The 20,504-nt window shown below is 48.0% G+C and overlaps 1 protein-coding gene across 3 annotated transcripts in view; it reads right to left on the bottom strand.

Annotated features, from left to right (window-relative positions):
* The window catches only part of DMAP1 (DNA methyltransferase 1 associated protein 1), a 31,275-nt gene extending 15,870 nt beyond the window's left edge, over positions 1–15,405 (bottom strand). The window contains exons 1-8 of one of the 3 annotated variants that reach the window (XM_079313920.1): positions 15,282–15,405; positions 14,754–14,909; positions 12,079–12,170; positions 11,486–11,681; positions 7,073–7,231; positions 5,778–5,945; positions 4,661–4,846; positions 1,757–1,828 (exon numbers count right to left, since the gene is read on the bottom strand). In XM_079313920.1, the coding sequence (XP_079170046.1) occupies positions 1,757–1,828; positions 4,661–4,846; positions 5,778–5,945; positions 7,073–7,231; positions 11,486–11,681; positions 12,079–12,170; positions 14,754–14,855 (975 nt within the window). In that variant the 5' untranslated portion in view covers positions 14,856–14,909; positions 15,282–15,405. Of the gene's footprint in view, positions 1–1,756; positions 1,829–4,660; positions 4,847–5,777; positions 5,946–7,072; positions 7,232–11,485; positions 11,682–12,078; positions 12,171–14,753 lie in introns of all 3 variants that reach the window. The other 2 variants (XM_079313921.1, XM_079313919.1) reach the window with 2 other exon arrangements.
* Positions 15,406–20,504: the final 5,099 nt, after the last annotated feature.

Raw genomic sequence — 20,504 nt, 5'->3', positions numbered from 1 at the left:
TAGCATGGACTGTCAACTCCACAACATTTGGCACTTCAGCACCTCTTACCAGTTCAAAAAGCCTGTACTGACCTCCTGTAATTAATTCTCCCCATCATGCATCTGTGAAGCAAGTGAGTCTAATAGCTCCCATTTTAAAAACAGGGAAGGCTTGGGTAAGGAAGCCAGGTGACTGGCTAGAAGCCACAAATGAATTAATTTTCCTAGGTTAGAGAGATAGGTTTCACATTTCCAAACAACAGTGTTGTTTTTTCACCTAGATCAGTGATGAACCATCTTTTTCATTCACAAACCACTGGTAATTCTAAGAACAGCATTTATCTACTTAAAAACTTCAAGAAAAACATAGAAAGTTGCTGTAGGTCACTCCAGGAGCTTGGATACCACAGGCTAAAATTTGCTGAATCAGACTGCCATGCCTCAGCTTAGCACTGCATTTTGTGAGCATTAAAGGGAACAGACAAAAGCATGTAGCACCCATTTTCATGAAGGCTGGGATTTGAATTGCCTGTTTGGTGCAAAAAAGGCTGCTGGCTTTGCCAGATGGTTCCATCACTGATACATTATTGCTCAGCTTCTCTTCCAGAGGGGGTAAAAAAATAGAAAAGATCAACCATTACTTATTAGTTTTCAAAATCCAAATCAATCTCCATAAATTACTCTATTTATCTTAGTGCCACAGAACACATCTGCCACGTCTCAATAAATCTCAACACTTGCACTGCAGTCTTGCTTGTCTCTGGACTGGGATTTCCTTAAGGCTGTAGCCCCTCACTCAAACAGGTATCCTGCAGCTGGTGGCACTGGTACACTGAAGGGGCCCCTGAGCAGTGACCCTGCTGAGGCATCCCACCTCTAACACACACATGCACCAGTAGATCAAAGCAGCAATATCCCAAACACTTTTCTATTAACAGCCAGCAAGATCTGAAACCATTCTGATATTACAAGAACATTCCATAAAAACAGTCTTTTAAAAGTGAGGATGGAAGGCAAGGAATGTACTTATCCAACTTCTCTATAATAAAGCGATTTTTTTTTTCTAGGAAAAAAATCAAAAACTACTTGTATGGGCATACAGGATTTTGCTATCAAAACTTCTCTGAAAGCATTCAGTTGACCAAGCAGGTCTAAGTTACTTGATATCCCAAAACCTGTGGCTAAGTGTCAGGTCTTGCTGATACAAGAAAGCAATACAAAAACAGCAAGAAAGTTCTTTACTCAGGAGTATCTTTGCAACAGATTGAACACAGGTGCTTTTCCAAAAAATATCTTCTAAGATAATGTAAACAGAAAAGCTAAAAATTCTACGTATTTACGTGTTTCTGTTTTTCTCAGGACACAACCTGAACATCCAGTTCTTAATCATCTTAAACTAGATGATTTTAAGGTCCTTTCCAGGCCAAACCACTCCAAAAGAACCTCTCAGCTAGTAACACACGTGCTCCAAGGGCCCCTTTAGTTCTGGCTGTGAGCTCTGGATAGACAGCTCCATTTGGTTCTGTTACAGGTGTCTAACAGCAGAGCAGGCACACTAGTGACAAACACCAGCAAGTTCAGGTGCCTCTGCAAGGCAATGAGTTGGCTTCCAGAGAGCCAGCATTCCAGGTTTCTGAGTCTCCACATTTATGGAATTCCTTTCTTATTTTAGAGGGAAGAACTTGACTTTCTTTAGCTATAAAAGGATGAGGAAAGAGCCAGGCAAAGTGCAAGACATTAACAGAGGTCGCATGGGAACAGGACAAGAGCCTCCTACCCTCTGGCTCCGCAGCGTGACACCTGCAGATTTGAAGTCAGGAAACTTGATGCCAGCAGTCTCAGGAACAGCCTGAAAGAGATTGAAACAGGATGTGTTGATGAAGGAAACACAAGATTTCATATAGAGACTATCTGAAGGGGAAACACGATTTCCTATGACAGAGAACCACCTGCCACGGCCACATGCCAGACCTGAGGCAAGAGGAAAATCCCAGACAACGGGATTCAGTGGAAAATCCCAAGCAATTCATTGAGAAAGATACTTCAGTTCAAGGCATCTTTGGATAGCTCAAACATTTTTGGTCAGTTGGTTTAAATGCACTGCTCTGCACAGAGACACACATCCACCCACACAGAAACTCTGACCCTACACAGTATTCATACATATTTGCACAGTATCATCCTTATCCAACTTTGACCCATTTCACTGATCAAAACAGCCCAGGACTTCCCTAAATCTTGCCTTTTGACTGTAAGGAATGAGCTGAGAAACCTCTGATCTGTACAGATATGAGCCCACTAATGAGGATGCAAGGACTGCCCCCTCCCAGGGAGGCCTGCTGTTCATGCATGTTTTGCCATTTGTCCACTCATTAGACAGCTTTCTTTCTTACTTCATATTTTAAGCACAGCATTAAAATGCAGCAAACTTCCAACACTTCTGCTGCTAACAGTAGAGCATATAGCTGCATTTCAACAAAATGGAAAAAAAAATGCAATCTCTAATAAATCTATGCTGATGAGCTAAGCAAAAGGGGAGCAGACTTTTAACTATTAAACCAGGCTATCTGTGCACTGAATGGTTTGGGGTCCCCTGAATGGGTCAGCAATACTTATGATTCAAGCTAAGAATAGCCACAACCTCTGCAAAACACATACACAACTGCACTTTTTCCAAAACTAAATCATCTCAAATCTCCCCATTTCTTTGGAGCCAGCATTTGCCTTGCTGCTCCCAGATTTCTCTGCAGAGAGGTTCTGCAGCTTGCTCTTTCTTTGTTCCAAACAAGGCTGAGACAGCCAGGGCTGCCCCAAGTTCATAAGAGATGCTGAAGGATGGTGACTTAATTTTTCAAGTTCCCTGATAATGAATCTCACATCCCTTTTAGCTATCTCTAGGTCTTGGTCTTGAGGTGGCACCCTGTAAACCACCCTGCATGGCCAGGTATTAAGATTATTTCAGTTATCTGTTGTCTGCCCAATAAACAGAGGACCCAGGAAAAGATCCCTAAACACGACCATGAAGGAAAAAGTATTCTCTAACTACCAACAGGGCTAATGAACTCGCAGAGATCACTTTGATCTTTGGTAGGATATAGCCTCCCTGCTTGCATTATTAATGACAAACAAGGTTGCAATCAAAAACCAATCCCCCCTGCTTCCTTTGAATGAAGGCTGGCTTCCAAACTCCCCAAACTGCCACTCAGCCTGTTGCTGAACACCCTGACACAAGCAGTGTAGGGAAATCAGCATTGTTGCCTCAGCCAAGCCAACTCTGACTTGCATTCAGCAATAAGCAATTAAATGGGTTCTTTTGCCTCATGTGCCTGTACAGCCTGTACATGCTGTAAACGCTTCAACCTCAATTGACTCTTTGCTAAATGATTTTCCTTTGTTGAAATGATGCTGATGCAGCTCCCGATTCAAATTCTTAGTTAAAATGCAATTTTTTCTTAACATTTCCTGGCTATAGTTGGTAATTGACTCCTAATGGACTCTGTCATGGTTGAAATGATGCTAGTACAACAACAGAAACTGCTTCTCTGCCCACCCTGGTGTGCCTATGCACTACATGCTTGCAGACAGGCCCCAGCCAACATTTAAGGGTGGACTCCCTCACTTTGGCATCCTCAGCATCCAGCCTCATTCTCTAGCCCTCTTTTATTCATTACCACCAATGACAAACTGCTTTCTCTATGGGGAGATACGCCAGCCATGGCTGAGCTTTCCCAGAACAACCCCTAAGGGAATTCAATGCACAAGGTGCCCAGTGATATTATACTCATCACACAGCAGGGACACACATGGGACATGACACAGCAAAAGAGTGTTTTGAGAAAGTGGCCACTAGGCAGACTTCAAGCAGTAGTTGTCCAGAATTCGCAGCTTCCCTCCCCTCTTTGTAAAGAATCTTTCGGAGAAAAATGGCACAAGCACTCTCTGTTCACAAGGTGGAAGGACAGGAATTCCCAGGGACACACTGGAAACATCTGAGACTTTTTTTATCAGCTCTTTCCTACTCAAGGTGCTGAATTTAGATCAGTCCTCCTCTTTCCAGAAAGGGAAACTGAGGTAGCATCAAATGTGAACTGAAAGCTGTGTTCTGGGCTCCTTAGACTGCAGTTTAGCTCATGGAAAAACAGCAACAGCTCCCAGAATACAAGAGTCCCACAGCAGGGCTGCTCTGATCACAGCTGAGGATCAGGCGAGGGGCATGTACTGAACTTGGGGAAATGATGTTGAGATCCAGGAACTGGGGAAGAAAGGAAAACTTGAACCAGAAAAAAAAGGCAGGTGAAAGACAATGGGTTTGTGGGCCAACCCTACATAGCAATAGCAGAAACACTTGGAAGCAGCAAGGAGATGTTTCTCCTTGCCATGATGAAAGAATGGTTGGCATTATTTCACCCCTTTTCTCAGGCATGGAAAGAGAAACAGGACTTAAACCGGCATTTTTCAAATGGAGGAGACTGAAAGCACACCAGGGGACACTGACAATGGCTGCCTTACACCAATCTGCCTTCCAAAGATGTAACCAAAAAACATCTGCCAGAAGGCAGCCAGCAGTTACTCCCCCCCGACCCAAAAAGGGCCTGATCCCCACAGGACTACTGCAGAAAACATGTTACCCAGGCAGAACACAAACAGGGTAAAGGGGAAAAACAGAGAGAGAAATGTTTACAGGTTTCTCTGTCTCCTTCTTCTGTGGCAGCTTCTTCTTGGGAGCCTTGCGCTCAGCACGCCTCTGCTCAGTGGTGGTGTCAGCAGCTGTGATGAGCTTCTGCAGGTCTTGGGTTCTCTTTTCTCTCTCTTTCTTCCTGGTTTCAATTTTGCGGAGCTCCTGGATGAGGTATTCTTCTTCTGCCACCTGCAGACCAGAGCACGTCAGAGCAGGCAGGGAGAAGAGGAGGCCTGGCAAGGCAAGGGGGCCATCTACCGACAACAGCACTGCCCTGGGCCAGCCCGGGAATGATCCTATGCTCCTGCCTAACTTCTTGGATTTGTAGAGCATGTTACACTCCATAACCTCACCCATGGCAATGCCACTCTACAATCTGGCAGGTACTGTAGCACAACATTTATGATGCACCCTTCAACAATCCATAAATTACTAATCCCATCTTCCAGAGACCAACAGCACAGGCAGAAGGGTTAAAAAGCCCATACATGCTGTAGCTGCAATAAGTGTTGTGAAAAGCCAGCTTCCCTCCCCAAACATAGTATAGAGAACCCAGAACAGCTATGCCCAGTACTGACACCTGTCAATGGGGGGAAGAAGCAGAGTAAGTCACATATGAACTTGTCCTTGGAAGGAACTAACTGAAAAGGATGGTCTCCCCCACCCTATGGAGAACACACTTCCTTAATCTCTAAACTGTAGGACCATTACATGGATTCATCATAGAGAAGAACTAAGCATGCAGATTTAGTCTTTGATGTTTTCTGGAAAGATTTTTAAATAAATAATTTGCTCAAATAAGTAACTTCACAAGACTCCTGTATTCCTAAGGACACTGAGAATTTACTTTTGTCAGAGGACTAATACAGTCAGTGTCACTGAGAAGGTCCTGGCAGTTACCAGAAACCATTACTCTGCTCATGTAGGCCTTTCTCCTGGATAGTCAGATTCCTCAACTACTGTCCTTTCAAACTCCTTAAAGGGACAAAAACTGTACTCAGGTGTTGCTTTTCTCTTGTCCAACCCTTCTTTATCTTTCCCACCCTCTGGCCTGCATCATACACCTACTAATTCCACTTATCAATCTTCTGGAGAAATGATGCTCTCTTCCCGCAGTTACCTGTTCTGGTGTCCTATTGTAAAGCCTTTCCAGCTGTTCCTTCCTTCGTCTCTCATGGCCAGCATCAAAGACTGGGATTTTTAGGTCTGTGCCTGGAGCTGCACGAATGTTTGCCAGCTTGGCACAAATGTGGTAATACCGTTCCTTCAGGTCCTCCACTGACCTTTTCTGTGGAAGACATCACAGGAGGAGAACATTATGGCAGAACTAAGAAAACCTTGTGCAGTAGCCACCTAAGGACCACCAGTTAAAGGAGGTCATATACAGTACAAGACAGTGCCTGGGAGAAAGACCAGTAGGGCCCTTGCAGATGCCAAGGGAACAGGGAAGGGGGAGTTTCTTAGTGAGATGCATGAATTAACTGCCATGGGTTCACAGCTACGGCTTTAAAAACACCCACCAAAAGATCCAATAGTGCTGAGGGTTTAGATAATACAGCAGTGAAGTATCCTGAGCAGTGAAGATAAAAGGATGCAAGGAGAGTTGAGAGCCTGTGAGCAGGAAACTGCAACGAATGTGCAGGTCTTCGAATTGCTCCAGACAATGGTCATTCAAGTCAGAGCCAAGAAGGTATCAGCTGCATCAATTCACTGCCCATGATTTCATAAAGTCTGAGCTGTGTTCCATTAACCCAAGCACAAAAAACTTTGGGCTGCTCAGCTAGGCATACTGTTGTCATTTTACTTTGCTACAGGTGCTTCATGTGAGCATTTCAGAGGATAACGGAAGCAGCATTTAGGGCTGTTCTGTAGATGTCACATTATTCCCTATGTCACCAGGAGGCATGGAAGCAGTATAGGAGATCAGCAATCATGGCTCCAGGGTTGCAATTTCAGATAGCTGATGGTCCATTTCACAGCAGAGATGATGAAAACCTGCACCATGTCAGATCACGAGTCAGGAGCAGCACCAGGGAGAAGTCCCAGCCTCCAAGGTTCATTGGCAGATCCTTCTCCAAGGGCCTACACTGAAATCCAAAACACCTAGCCTGCTCAAATAAACTCCCCAGCTGCCTTATCTTCAAGGAAAAACAAGCTGTTCTCCTGGCAGATGCAAACCTTCTAACTTTCTAATAAAACACAACAGGGAATGAGAACAAGTCACAGTGGATTTAATTACAAACAAAGCAAGCAGGAACGCCTTGTGCTGGAAATTCAATATTCCTTGCTGCCAATAATTCATTATTTTCCCCTAATTATGTTGATATAAAGGGTAATTTGGTCTTTCAAGTGCAGAAAGCCCTGCACATGCCATAGCAGCAGGTTGCTAGCAGCAGCTTGGCCCCCAGGACTCACCTTGAACTGCTGGTGATCGTAGCGGTCGTGAATGACCACAAAGCGCAGATCAAAGCGCCGAGCCAGGTCAAAGAGATGATCTGTCTCAGCTTTGGTCCACGCATCGTCGTGGAGGTACATCTGGTACTCCTGCTCTGAGTACACAGGAACCTGCACTGTCTGTGGAGAGAAAACCATTGCAAGTCAATTGCAGCACTGCCCTCCTCACTGCCAAGATACCTGAGCCAAGAGCATGAGCACAGCATGGACAGGAGGGGGCTGCCAGGACCCTGAGCAATGAGTCCTGATAGGAAACATGAGAAGTAGGCAGAGGACTTGATATGGAGCAATGTGTGGCCATGATGAGACACTCAGGGAAGCCTACCAGGAACTGCTGCCTAGGAGGTTGAAACCTATTTCAGATGGTTGACACAGGCAGAGGTCAGCAACCCACATCCTGACTATGGGTTTCAAAATTTCAGGCTAACATGACAGTGAAACCAAGGTTCAACCAGCCTCCCTGCATTCCTCCCATACAGCAAAACCAATATCTTGGCACAAGGTGCTCTGACAATTAACTCTTTACTTGGGTTGGGACATGCTCACTTGTACAGGAAGAACAGGAAAGGCAAGGAGCAGTAATCCCCAGCCTTCAGCACACCTTCTGCTTTGATACTCAGACTACTTCTTTCATGTTTGGTGCAGACAGTATCATGAAGATCTTGAAGACTGTGTACTGTACAACTGAAGGCCATAAACTTGGCAAGCAACTTTGTCCCTCCCTTCTCCACAGATCTTTTCCCCAGCAGAATGACAGAAGTAAATGACAGTCTAACTCGCACAGTGTCCAGGTGCCTAAAAGACCAAGCCCACACTACTGTCCCCAACTGTGCAAGGGCTCTATTCAGAACACAGGTGTCACATGAGTACTAAAGAAATAGCAAAAATACTTACTATATTAGGGGAAATCCTAGCATGTGATAAAGCAAAAGTGTAAATAAGCCTGTTTTCCTCCCTTATTCCCCCTCATTCACTTCCTCAAGTAGCAAAACTTTGCTCAGCCTGAGGAGGTCCTGCCTCCAGAAGAAAACTGGGTGCATGCAAGCAGCAGATGTGCTTCAACACTTCTGTGGTTTTGTGTCCTGTCACCAGAATAGTCATCCTCATGAACTCCATACAGCTTGGAGGAGCATTTCTCAGCCTCCAAATAACACCTTCTTTAGGTCTACTGCTCTTCCTCTACCATTTAGACACAGAAACTCAAAGGTAAAGCAGATCTCTTGGAGATGCACTGAGCCTCAACCTTCAAGTACCACTTCCACCAGGAGTAAAGCCATCTTACCAGACAGGCTGTCCCACACACATCATGAAACAAAATAATCTCTAGAGGAGCACACACACATGAGAAGAGCCAGCAGGGCCCTCTGCAGTGCATGGAAGGGAAGGTGGCAGATACTCATCAGACAAGGGAATGCAACAAGAGCAAAGCTCCAAAACACTTTCTCAGCCTCCATTCATGGCTGCTCACGTGAGAACCACTGAGAAATCAGAAGGTGGGAAGAGATGGAAAGCTTGAGGGAACCACTGGCTGACTACACATTCAAATGCAACATAACCATAAAAAGGCAAATACGACCCCCAGAGAGGGATTTCCAGCAGAAACTGGCACTGTTTCAACTGCACAACAATAATACTGGCAGGAATACCAACTACAACACTACTGATCCCTGGTCAGGAAAGATGCACTGAAATGGAAACAAGTACAAAGAGCATGAGTAATGGGGTGGTGAGCTTGTCTTCCCACAGCAGACTGGAGGAGAATGCAGCCTAGCAAAGGAAGTCTGAAAGAGAATCTGACTGCAGGCTTCAAGTATGCTAGATGAAATGAAAGGAATACTCATGGGAAGAAAAGAACAACTGAAATAAGAACAAAGAAATTGACTTGCAAAGAAATGTCAATTTAACATGGAAAATTTAACCTGGAAATGAAATGGAGCAAAGACAATCTAGAAGAGCTTCCCAAGGAAGCACAGGGGCAGGAAAAGCCAAGTGCTTTTCAAAAGGAACTTGATCAGTTTATGAAAGGGACTAGATTGTGGCAGGACCTGAAAGAGCCAGGAGGAGGATTCAATGGCCCAGAAAACCTCTTTCAGTCCAACATTTCACACTATAAACTCAAAAAATTATCAGTATTAAATTAGCTGAAACTGCTCAGCATCCTGGAGCCACAAGACAGCTCTGTGAAAACATCAGTACAATGCCTAATAGAGGTGAAAATAAAAAACAAACAGTAAAAATTATGAGGAAAACAGAGAAAAACAGCTCACATAAATCCACCATGGTCATGTAAGAACACTCACTCCGAGTCCACTCATTTCAAAATAAAGGACATTTGAGAATAAGGGAGTGCACAGGAGGGCATGTCACATTACAGAAAACACAGTACAAAGCAAGGACAATTTACTACATCATGGAACACAAGCTCTCAGAGGGACTAAACCTCAAGGCAGCAGTTTGAAATGAGGAGAAGAAAGCACCTTTGCACACCACACAAAATTAACCTGAAGAACTCATTAGCATGGGTTACTCAGGAAGCAGCTTTCTGCCCTGAATATACCCAGCAAGAATTATTAAACACAAATCTCAAATTAAGAAATCCTTAAGCCAAAGACCACCAGAAGGTAGGAAAATATGTATTTGCCCCATTCTCATACACTTTCGCTTTACTGATGGTAGCCAAAAAAAAAGTATTGGCTGAGAGAAGGCTTTGCTCTAACACCAGCAAAGCTGCTTTTATACTCCTATTTCACATCCTGAAACAAGGCTCAGTGTATATGGTGAAACCCAAGTTCACATTTTGGATCTCACAAAAAAAGGAGGGAATTGTACTGGAGACTGCAGGCACAGAGAAAAGGAAAAGCAACTGAGCAGTGACCCAGGAGCTTGGTTAAAGAGCCTGAGTGACCAACAGGACAGACTATACAGGAAAACAGGCTCATGCCAAGGGGAGGGCAAGATTCAGCCAGATCAAATATGTGAGAAGAAATCCATGAAAGAAAAGTAAATTTCCTCTGATAAAGCAAAAATGTCTGCAAAACTCTTCATCAGTGCCTTCGACTTTTTCAACTACAGCACCACAAGGATAACAACTTGCTCCTGGTATCATGTAATTGTGCATTTGCAGATGGCAGAGGTCTGTACCACTAATCTAAAGGTTACAGCCTTGCTGAAGGCTCTTCTGTGTGTCAGTTCACAGTACATGATAAAGTTAAGGAAATGAGAATCATAAATTAAAACACCCATACGTGATGTGTGGCCCTCTCTGATAAACTCAGTTGAACTCAGCCAAAACCAGTTCCAGCAGTAGAGTCTTAGAGACAATTAGCCTCACAAAGTTTCACTCAGACAGCTAGGTAGGTGCCTCAACTAAGTGAGTCATACTTCAGACTTCCACCCCAGACATCAGAGAAGAGATACCACAGGAGGCTCTTACCAATGTCCCAGCTAGAGGAAAAGCATCAGTCAGAGCTTGAGCCTTCTAACATATAAGGTCAACCAACCACTTAACTCTGCAGGAAGCCAAGCTTTGTTAGAGCTGATGCTCTGTGGGTTACAAACTTAAAATATTGTATACGGTTACACACAAGCAGAGCTTTTGTGGAATCATGTTAACACACGGTTTTTCACTCTTTCAGATTTGCATCATGAAGGGAGCTAAATTACATTATGGAAGCACCCTAACTCTGCTCCTTCCTAACTTTGGAGGTCCTGACTTTGAAGTCTAAATCTTGATGTAGTTTTCTTTGTGCATACACATGAAAGGCCCAGCCACTCAAAGCAGATACATCTGGGACAAAAGACAGCAGGAGATTACAACAACACATTGTGGCAATTTAATGTAAGACGCAAAGAACAGGGGACTGCACCACACTGATACCATGAGAGCAATTTCAGAGGGAAGGCAAAGTATTCAGCATCTGTGCTGGAATCTGGCCAAGAGGTTGCAAGCACCTTTCTGGCCATGAAGCTCAAGCGATTTTTTTCATACCGAGCAAAATAACAAGACTTATGTCTTTTATGTCTCACTCAGAATATAATACCTTTTACTACCCTGAGCTTGTAATCAGGGGGAGAACATTGGTCAGGAATGGAAGAAGATATCATGAGTCCACCTCACCAAATCCATGACTACACACCTGAAACACTGGGGTCTCTTGCAGGCTCTGACCACATACAAAGCACACTTTGCCTGAATGATTTGGAGATATCAGTCCATGGTCGAATGGCTGCAGGTCACGTTGCAATTCAAAATACAATTACCAAACCTAACTTCACTTGTTGAAAGAATCAACTTCCTGTCTGGACAGCCAAGAAACTGAAGGGTATTTTCCAGCTTCTATTTATATGCTTTTGTTTGAAAGTTCTCCCACTTACTTTATTAAATCTGGCAAAAGGGTAATCCTTCCCTTCCTCTGCTGCTCTCCTCCAGTGGTAGAACATTGCTCCATCTTTCCTCGCCGGGTTGGTGAAAGGCATCCACTTCCATGGCCGCACTTTCTTGGAGCCCAGCTTTGCTTTGACTGTTCGATAACCCTGAGTTGTATCACTTGGCAGCAGTGGAGGTGCATCCCTGTGATGGAGAAAAGTGCTGGTGATGAGAAGCAAGGAGCAGCCCAAGACAAAGCCAAAGAGATTTCAGGCTCAGAACTCTTTTTGCAGATATAAAAGCAGGTGCTATTCCCAGTTGACATTAAGAAAGAATTAGATACAAAGGATAAGGCACTGGTCTGTCTGCATTAGACTATTTTGCCTGTATCTAATTAATTGACTATATCAAGCAAACACCTCAAATTTAGAAAAGAGAAAACAGACATTGTCCATGACTAAGACAAGGGCACAAGCATGGGCTGAGCACAAAGCAGAATCATTCTGGGAAGCGAGACTGCCCCTGGTTTCAAGAGGATGCTGCCCTGCCACCAAAAGCCCAGGCCACCCCACAACCTGCAGAGATGACCATGTGCTCTTACTTTTTGTCAGAATAGAGAAGTGCATAAACTTCTCGGTGCATCCCTTCTGGCCTCTTAAACGTCAATGTCTCTGAAGATTTCTTGGATTTTTTCTGAAACAAAATAAATGCACTTTAGAAGCAGAAATTCCTGAGGGAACATTAAAACTGTATAACCTGGTGCCCTGTGATGGTTTTTACTTTTATCTGGTTTTAGACACCTTGAATTTCTCCAGGAGTGTGCCTGTTCCTGGTGGAAGACACTGACAGACAGAAGGTACCCACTTGCAGTGATAGGGCTCACCAGTACCCACATTTGCTTTTGCTGATAACACACTTAAATTCCAAGCTGAACATCTGGCTGTAGATTGCAGGGGCTGGTGCACTAAGTCTTTTCTTACCAGGCAAGCACTGTCCTCCCTCAGAGGTATTAATCATTTAACTAAGCGATTCTCTAGCTTTTCAAGAAGATAGTAAGGAAGAAATGTCTTCCCAGTTTTTTATAGATTTTGTCACTTCATTCTGCAGCAGCTTCACTTTTTACCATCTGTGATTAAACCCTTGCAGTAGCCCCTTAGCAAAACCCCCAGTATCACCTACCAAAGTTCTCTGGTCCCAGCTCCATTCTCCCATTTACACAGCAAACAATCTTTTGACAGTTTCTTCATAAGAGGAATTCAGTATACACAACTCAACCTGGCCCCTAAACCCTTGACAGAACTGATAGTGTCTAAATCACAGTCCAACTCATACCCATATACAAGTTTATCAGTAATCAGCTGTATCAGGTAATCAGCTTTGGATTCAGGTAGGTACAGTAACAGCAACACTAAGAAGTTACACTTTATTTAAAGAGGGAAAAGTTTACTGAGCATTTTGTCTAACTGCACCATCTTTATTACTACTAGCCCAGACACTACTGTTACATACTTGTTTACCGTATCTCTACCAAATTTTAATTCAGAATATTTTTCAGTAGTAAAACTAACACTGCATCATAAATTGTGTTCAATCCATACAGCCACCTTTATTAAGCAAATTCAAGATTCCACTGAAAAAATAAGTCCCTGTCATTTTAGACTACAACTACTTTCCATAAAACTTCATGACAGACATGCATTATATCAGCACCTTTTCATCCCTAATCAAACACCTTTCTCCTAGTGTATCCATCACTTTGCCCAGGAGCAATGCAAGGCCAACCAAGGCAGTTACCCACAGGTCACCAGACACCCTGTGTGAACACAGGCTTCTGGAATTCCCCCAAAGTTCCCAGATTTATTAAAAGTTAATATCAGGAGGCCAGAGATCAGCTCAGCCAGCTCTTTTAGGAGTTGAGAACAAATTACTTGGTCATGCTGATTTAAATGTTTTTATGCCTAGTAATTTTTATTTTAACATTCTCAGTCACTAATGGACTGGAAAGGACTTCATGGTTCTCTTGTGACTTCAAGACATCAATCTGTTTCTTTTCTAATTGAGAACAGATCTATTTCCTGAGAGAGTGCTGCACTGTTATTAGCAACATTGCACTCTCCATGTGACAACAGCTTACACCTTTGGTTTGGCTTAGTTTCAGTATTTTGTAGAAATTCAGAATGTTTCATTCAAGTGGCCTCCTGCACCCTTCCCTTCCTCTCTTTTCCCATTATAGTAAACTTGAGGAGAAAACTATCTTGGTCCCTGCTCCAAAGAGACAGCCAGCAACCAGTACTCCTTTGGCTCTCTGCTGCCTAACACACAAGCACATTTAAATCAAACAACTCACAACTCCAAACACTCAGTGGCAACACTGCAGACTGAATCCAGCCAACAGGCTGCTCACCAGACACTGTTCACCAACACAGCTGACAACTGGAAATTTTGACATTTCAGCCTTTAAATGACTGAAACTCACTGGTTTTCCATTACACCAATTATACTGTGTACCCTAGCAAGGCAGTGAAACCAGTGCTTCTCTTCAGAAACAAACACTTCAGTGGAGGCAAACAGTAAGAGCCAGGAAGTGCTTTTAGGGATGGGGTGGTTGTGTATGTTGAGTTTTGTTTTGATTTTTTTTCCCCCAAATACACAGGTTTTACTTCAAATCAGACTATCTCTGTACCAGAGAGCTCCCTGCTCATTTCAAAGCACCTCCACATCTCATAACTACTCCTAAACTGACCTTCCCAACACCTTGCAAAACATGGGACACCCACAACCTTGCCCAAATTGAAAACACCGAAGACAAGAAGATACTGTAGCACATTACCACACAGAATGCAGCACATCATGTCACACATCCTTAAAAGAGTTTACTAACTTGCCACATTCCCAGCTGTCCAAAATGCATCCCAGTTGTCCAAAACCCCAGCCACACACCTTCCCCACACAGGTTGGAACAACTCTGTCATTCGGTCAAGTCACACAATATTTTCTTTCTTCTAAAACAAGACTGTGTTATATTATTTCCATTTGCTTTGGGGCTAGATACTTCACAAAACCAGAATTTTATAGGCAGCTGAGAATGTCCTGGGGCCTGGCCCAGCTCAGCAGGACACCGCTTACACGGTTCCAGCTTAAATCCCACACCAGATGCCACGGCACAGGTACTAGGACGATACACGCTTTATTCCATCTTTTCTTCCAATATTCACCCCAAACACCACACGCAAGGTCAGAAATCACGCAGCAGCCCCTCAGGGCGCTGCAACTCACCTTATCCGAGTTGATGATGTCCTTTTTGTTGATGGTGCCCGTGTTCTCTGACTCCACGCCTCCCAGCTCCAGGATGTCCCGTACATCTGCCCCCGTCGCCATGTCTCCGCCTGCCCTCTGGCCTTCTCTGCGCCGTCCTGTCCGTCCCCTCCAGCTCTGGGAGGGCGGGAAACCGGGGGTCGGGGGTTAAGTCCCGCGGGGCTATCCCGGGCTCATCCAAACACGCGTAGGTGCGTGTGTATACACACACACGCAGGGATATCCGCGCACACGCACGCATATGCACGCACACGCACACTCGCACACTTATATCTACATAGACACACACCCCCCTCGGCCGCCTCCCATCCCCCCGCCAGGCCCAACAACGGGGCCTTGCACCCGGCGGGTCCCGGGGGTTCCGCACGCCGCGCCCGCAGCCCGCGGCCCCGCGGGGGGATCCCGGGAGGCCCGTGGGAGGGCGAGCGGGACGCGGCGCTCCCCGCGCGGCCGCGGCCGCCCCGCTCCGAGCGGGACCCGCGCACCCACCGGCGCCGGCTCCGCGGCCACCGGGACGTGCGGCGCATACGGCGGCCCGGGCAGCGCCGCTTCCGCTCCCGCCAAGAGGCGCCCGGAAGTGCCCGGAGCGCTTTGGGGGACGCACCACGCGGGGATGAGGGCGAAGGGTGGCGGGTTCGAGTCCCGCTGCTGGCGGGTGGTGGCCGCCCGGCCCGAGGCCGCCGCCGCCGCTTTCCCCGCGGCCCCGCGGCAGCGTCCGGCCCGGCCGGGTCCCGGCACCGTCGCCCCGCGCAGGGCGCGCAGCCCGCTGCAGTGCAGCGCGCTCCCGCGCCGGGAGGTGGCAGCACCGCCGCGCCCGACCGGCGCTTCCGAGCGCGGCCGCGGGGCGGGGAGGGGGCGCCGCAGCCCCCGCAGGTGCCGCAACCCGTGCGCTCGGGGACTCCGTGGTGGTTCGCGGCTCTCCCAGGGCGGACCCTAGTTTTCCGCAGATCTCATGAGGAGTTATCCCGTTTTCTTTGCCGAGGCGCTCGCTGGCGGCTTTGCCCTGTCCCGTGCCGGGGGCCAGCCCGGCGCCGGCCGCGCTCGGGCTGCTCGGCCTGGCTTCGTGTGCCGCAGCGTGCGCCCCTCGCCCGCCTGCTCTGTGCCCCACAGCCGCGGCGCTCACACGGGACAGCCCGGAGGGAAAGTTCCTTTAATAAGGCTTTTCCTCTTCCCTGTGGGAAGAGATGGGAGAACAAGGAAAGGAGAGAAAACAGAGAGGGGCCAGGAGCGACTTGGAGAAATCACCTTCCTGCCAGACTGAGACACAGCAAAGTTGCCTAGCAGAGGTTTGCCTGAAGCAGGTGGTTTCTACACGAGGCACAGAGATACACTGGGACCTGCTGGCCACCTTGGATAGCCCAGGAGAGGGGGAATCTTCTGTGGAGCCCTGGGATGAGCTGAGCCCCATTTGTTCTTGCATGGAATCCCTTAACGCTAGCCAGGCTGTGCCATCCCATTTCCATCCTGCTGGTGAATCCCTCCCACGAGGACTGGCCTTTGTATCAGCACCCAAGCAATGCCAGCGTGCCGTTATGGGAACTGGTGACACCCCCATCTGTTGTCCCCAGAAATCATTTAATCCCTTTTCTACCCCTCTCCACACTACCAGGGATGGCTTTTAGCATCTTGGCGCTTCCAAAAGGCTGATCCTGAGGTCCTGTCTATTTGCTCTCAGCTCATCGACCAGATCCTCCCCCATCAGTGTGTGTGGACACTGCTAATAATTTCTAGCACATTTCCTTGCTCTCTTATCACAGCTGGCCTGGAAGTGGGGTCCGTACTCCCTCAAGGTGGGCTTGCAGAGGGAGACAAGGCTTTCCCAGCTTTTGCAGTCTCTGCCTGCCTGGTAAGCCTGGCACTGCAGCTCCACGGAGAGCTTTGTAAGACCAAAAAAGGGGGCCTCTCCTTTTGCCACTCATGGCAGGTTGTTCGCAGTCTGTTCGTCCTGTTAAACAGCACTTAAGGAAAACAAAAACCAGTTCCGAAAAATAAAACCCAGAGACAGATGGGCCATTCAGTCCGTTGATTATATCGCCCACTTGTCGGCCTGCCTCCCTCACATCTCGGGAGCTGTGTCCCACCAGGAATTGTATGGACCTGCAGATGAAACATTAGCTGGGTGCTCTGCTAATGGGCTCATCAGCAGAGCAATTAGCACTGCTTCAGGGGGGACCTGGAGTTATTGTTTCTGGACAGGAGTTATTGTTTCTGGCCACTGCATCCCAAAGCTCGCACAGAGCAAAGGGGAAAGGCTGGAAACCTGAGTCATGTACCTGGTCTATCATTAAGAGTCTTGCACTGGGACTGTGCCCAGATCTGACCACCAGGGTCCTGCCTCGCCAGCACACAAGGAGAATCGAGGGAATGCAGGGAGCCAGGGAAAGCCAGCAGTGAGGAGAAGCCCAGCGCTTCTGTGCCCTGGAACTCTGACATCATTGTCCTGTCACTGCAACACCATCACCCACTTCCAGCTGTCCTGGATACCAGGGATGTCCAGGGTACAGAGCCTGAGCGATCTGCCACCAAGCAGCTGGGGGAGAGATGTGCCCCAAGATTGCCCTGGCAGGAAGGCCAGTCCTCACCCACCTCAGGATGCTGGGCAAGGATGCACCTCATGCCCTTTACCCATGCCCTGGCTGCCAAACATGACCAAAGGTGGCCCCAGGCCAGAGGTGTGCGTGCCTATGGACCAGGGCTCAGGGTGTGTGTGTCTCCCAGCCTGGCACCAGCGGAGGAGGACAAGTGCAAACACTGTGGCCAGTGGAGCAGGAGAAGGTTATCTGGGGCCCGGCAGTGGAAAAACTCTCGTTGTGTGACTAAGGCACAACAGCGCCAGGTGTGGGTCCAGGCAGGGCGAGTGAGCCGGGAGTTATCGCTTCCCGTGGGTTCAGGTGCCTGAAGCCAAATGTTTCCTAAGGGTGCGGTGACAGCCACAGCCCCGTTATCGTGGCACCAGGCCCACCCCAAGCAGCACGGACATGGGGACGGGCTGCTGGGCCTTCCCCCCGTGGCAGGGATGGGCACTTCCCACTGCTTTTCCAACTGGAGACTCAAGCCCTGGGAACATAGTTCAGCAGGGACACCTTGGTCCTGGGGACCCAAGCTCTGACCTCATGGTGAGGAATGGTCCGTGTCAGCCTGTGTCCAAGCACCCCCAAACTATCCTCCCACCCTGGAGCACCCAGGCTGCATCCCACCCACAGCACTCCTGTCCCCAGCTCCGTGCTGTTCCCATGGACCACAGCATCCCCAGGGTCAAGCCCTAGCTAAGAACCCTCAGATGTGCAACACTCCTTTCTCCCAATGGATCAACAATCCCAGATCGGTTGTAGCATGGGGGATCCCCATGAGCTGGGTCATCCCCAGACAACAGAAATCCACTCAAGGCTGCTCTTTCACCCCTCTCCAGCTCTGAAAACCACAGGCCCCTCTCTGGCAGGTGACTGCATGGTGCCAGGCCATACAGTGGCCATGACTCAAACTTCTGCTGGAAGGTGTTTCTCCATACCTTGCTCCTTCCTTTACCCACTTGCCTCCTCATTCCACCAGGTCAGCTGTACCCCAAAACCATGGGGTTTAACAGTTACAGAGGGTTCAGGGACCTGTGCACACTCCCCTTTTTGGCAGGAAGTGATCAAAGTGGAAAAGGAAGGGAAGGAGACGTAGTCTAACTCATGGTTCTCCAGCTGACAGCAGGTGCACATACCACAGGGATTGCACCCCCAGCCATGCCTCCCTCAGTGCTGCCAAAGGTGTTTTCTTGCTGCCCTCATCATTTTGCAGGGCAGGTTTTGCTTGGAACAGGACTGGCCTCCCTCCTCCAATGGAGAGTGTGTCTTAACCCAAGCAATTGGAAGAAGGTGTACTTTATTAACAACAAATTGACCATAATTGTCTTTTCCACTACAGCCACTCATCTCCAGCCATGCGGTGATTCCCAGCCATGATGGCCCATTTGACTGCCATGCCCCATTCTGTGCCTGAAGGAGTGCCTTGCCCCAGGCACAGGGACCAAACCCAGAGCAGCTCTGTTTGGAGGAGCCACCTTCCCCTGCTCTCTCCTCCGTGTAAGGTAGCGGCAGCAGAGCCAGACCTCACTCCTGCCGTGGCACAGCAATGATGAAAGGCAAGAAAGAGCTGGTTTGTGCTCTGATCTCAGAGCTGAACCTCAAAACAACCGTGAACCGTCACTCCAGCTCCCAGGATGCTTAGGGAGGACAGGACAGCAGAGCCAGCCTTTCCAGTGGGACAGGATGGTTGGAGAAATTCATCGTTCCCCTGGAAATAAAAATAATAATCATAATAAAAACACAAAGCCAGAGATTACCTATACGCACACAAACACGCAGGCACGCACTCTCCCCATCTGGCTTTGCCAGCCTGACTCATCGCTAATTCAAACAGCCCACACCTTTCCCTCTCCCTCCATGTGACGTTTGGAACAAGTCTCCAAGCAAGAGGCAGAAGTTTTGCCCCAGCTATCCCCGGCACTGTAGCCTTGTCCTTAGGTTCTGGTGGTCCCAGAACAAGACTTCCCCCATACCTCATCACTGACCACATGTGTCCCAACAGTCTCCCCTCTCAGAGAGTGGGGCAAACAGAGGGTGGAGGCAGCAGTGGAAAGGACAAGTGATTGAGCTTGATGGATCTCTGACACCTGTAGATGCAGCCCCATGGTCCCGATCTCAGGCCTACAGGCAGAACTCGATGTCCCAAGCTGCTGCCACCCTACCTGGAATCATCCATGCTTTTGTATCTGATCAAAGCAGACCACAAGGCTGGGCGCTGGTCCCAGAACAAAGAGCCCAACATCAAAATATTAGCCACTCCTCAGGGGAACATCAGACCTGCTCTGCCATTCCCATCTGAGCAGGAAAGAGTGGGATCGCCCCAGCTACATCCCACTCCTGCTTGCAGGGCAAACAGCCCCAGTACACCCCCCCAGCCCTGGCCAGCTGCTGGGGGTTGCAGTGGTGAGCACAGGAGGAGGGAGCTGCCACCACCACCACCATCCTGGGCTGGGGCATCATACAGCCTGTGTGCTCCCTGCACTGCCAGCATGGTGTCAGGTCTGGACAAGTTGCTGCCTTCAGAGGGATTCGTGCATCACAGGTAATCAGCTGTGGGAGGGAGGGAGGGAGGGAGGGATGGAGCCAGACCTGCTTGCTGAGCTCAGGACCTGCCAGCATGCTTGTGCTGAGTCACCACCTATTAACGCAGGGAAACCTCAGCACCTGAACCCCACCAAGCTGCCAGGCCATCCCCAAGAGGACAGCAGAGACAGCAGCCAGGACCAGGCAGCTGACACCAACATGCCCTCCTGGTTATGAGCACAAGGCCAGCATTGCAGAGCTCCCTCTGCAAGGCACAGCAGGATAGGACTGCTCAGGAAGAATTCAGGACCAGCAAGGCTCAGTTGAGTTTCGGCTGCCATTCTCCTTGGAGATGACTCACCGCAGGACCAGTCACACCATCCCAGTGCCACAATTGCCCCATCTGCAGATTAGGGAAACTGAGGCACAGGGAAGTGGGGTGACTCAAGAGCTGTTGCACAGGAGATGCTACTCAGATGCCGAGGCTTGGGCGTTCCCCATCGATCCTCCGCAGCTAACTTAAGCAGAAATGAACATCGATGTAAATATTTACTGACAAACAAGCTCAGCCTCACCCTCTCCTCTTAGAAGAAACCTTTAAAGTAAACTCTCCTGGCTC

Source organism: Erithacus rubecula (assembly GCF_903797595.1).
Source record: "Erithacus rubecula genome assembly, chromosome: 10".
Taxonomy (NCBI): Eukaryota; Metazoa; Chordata; class Aves; order Passeriformes; family Muscicapidae; genus Erithacus; species Erithacus rubecula.
This window is presented reverse-complemented; position numbering and strand designations above follow the sequence as displayed.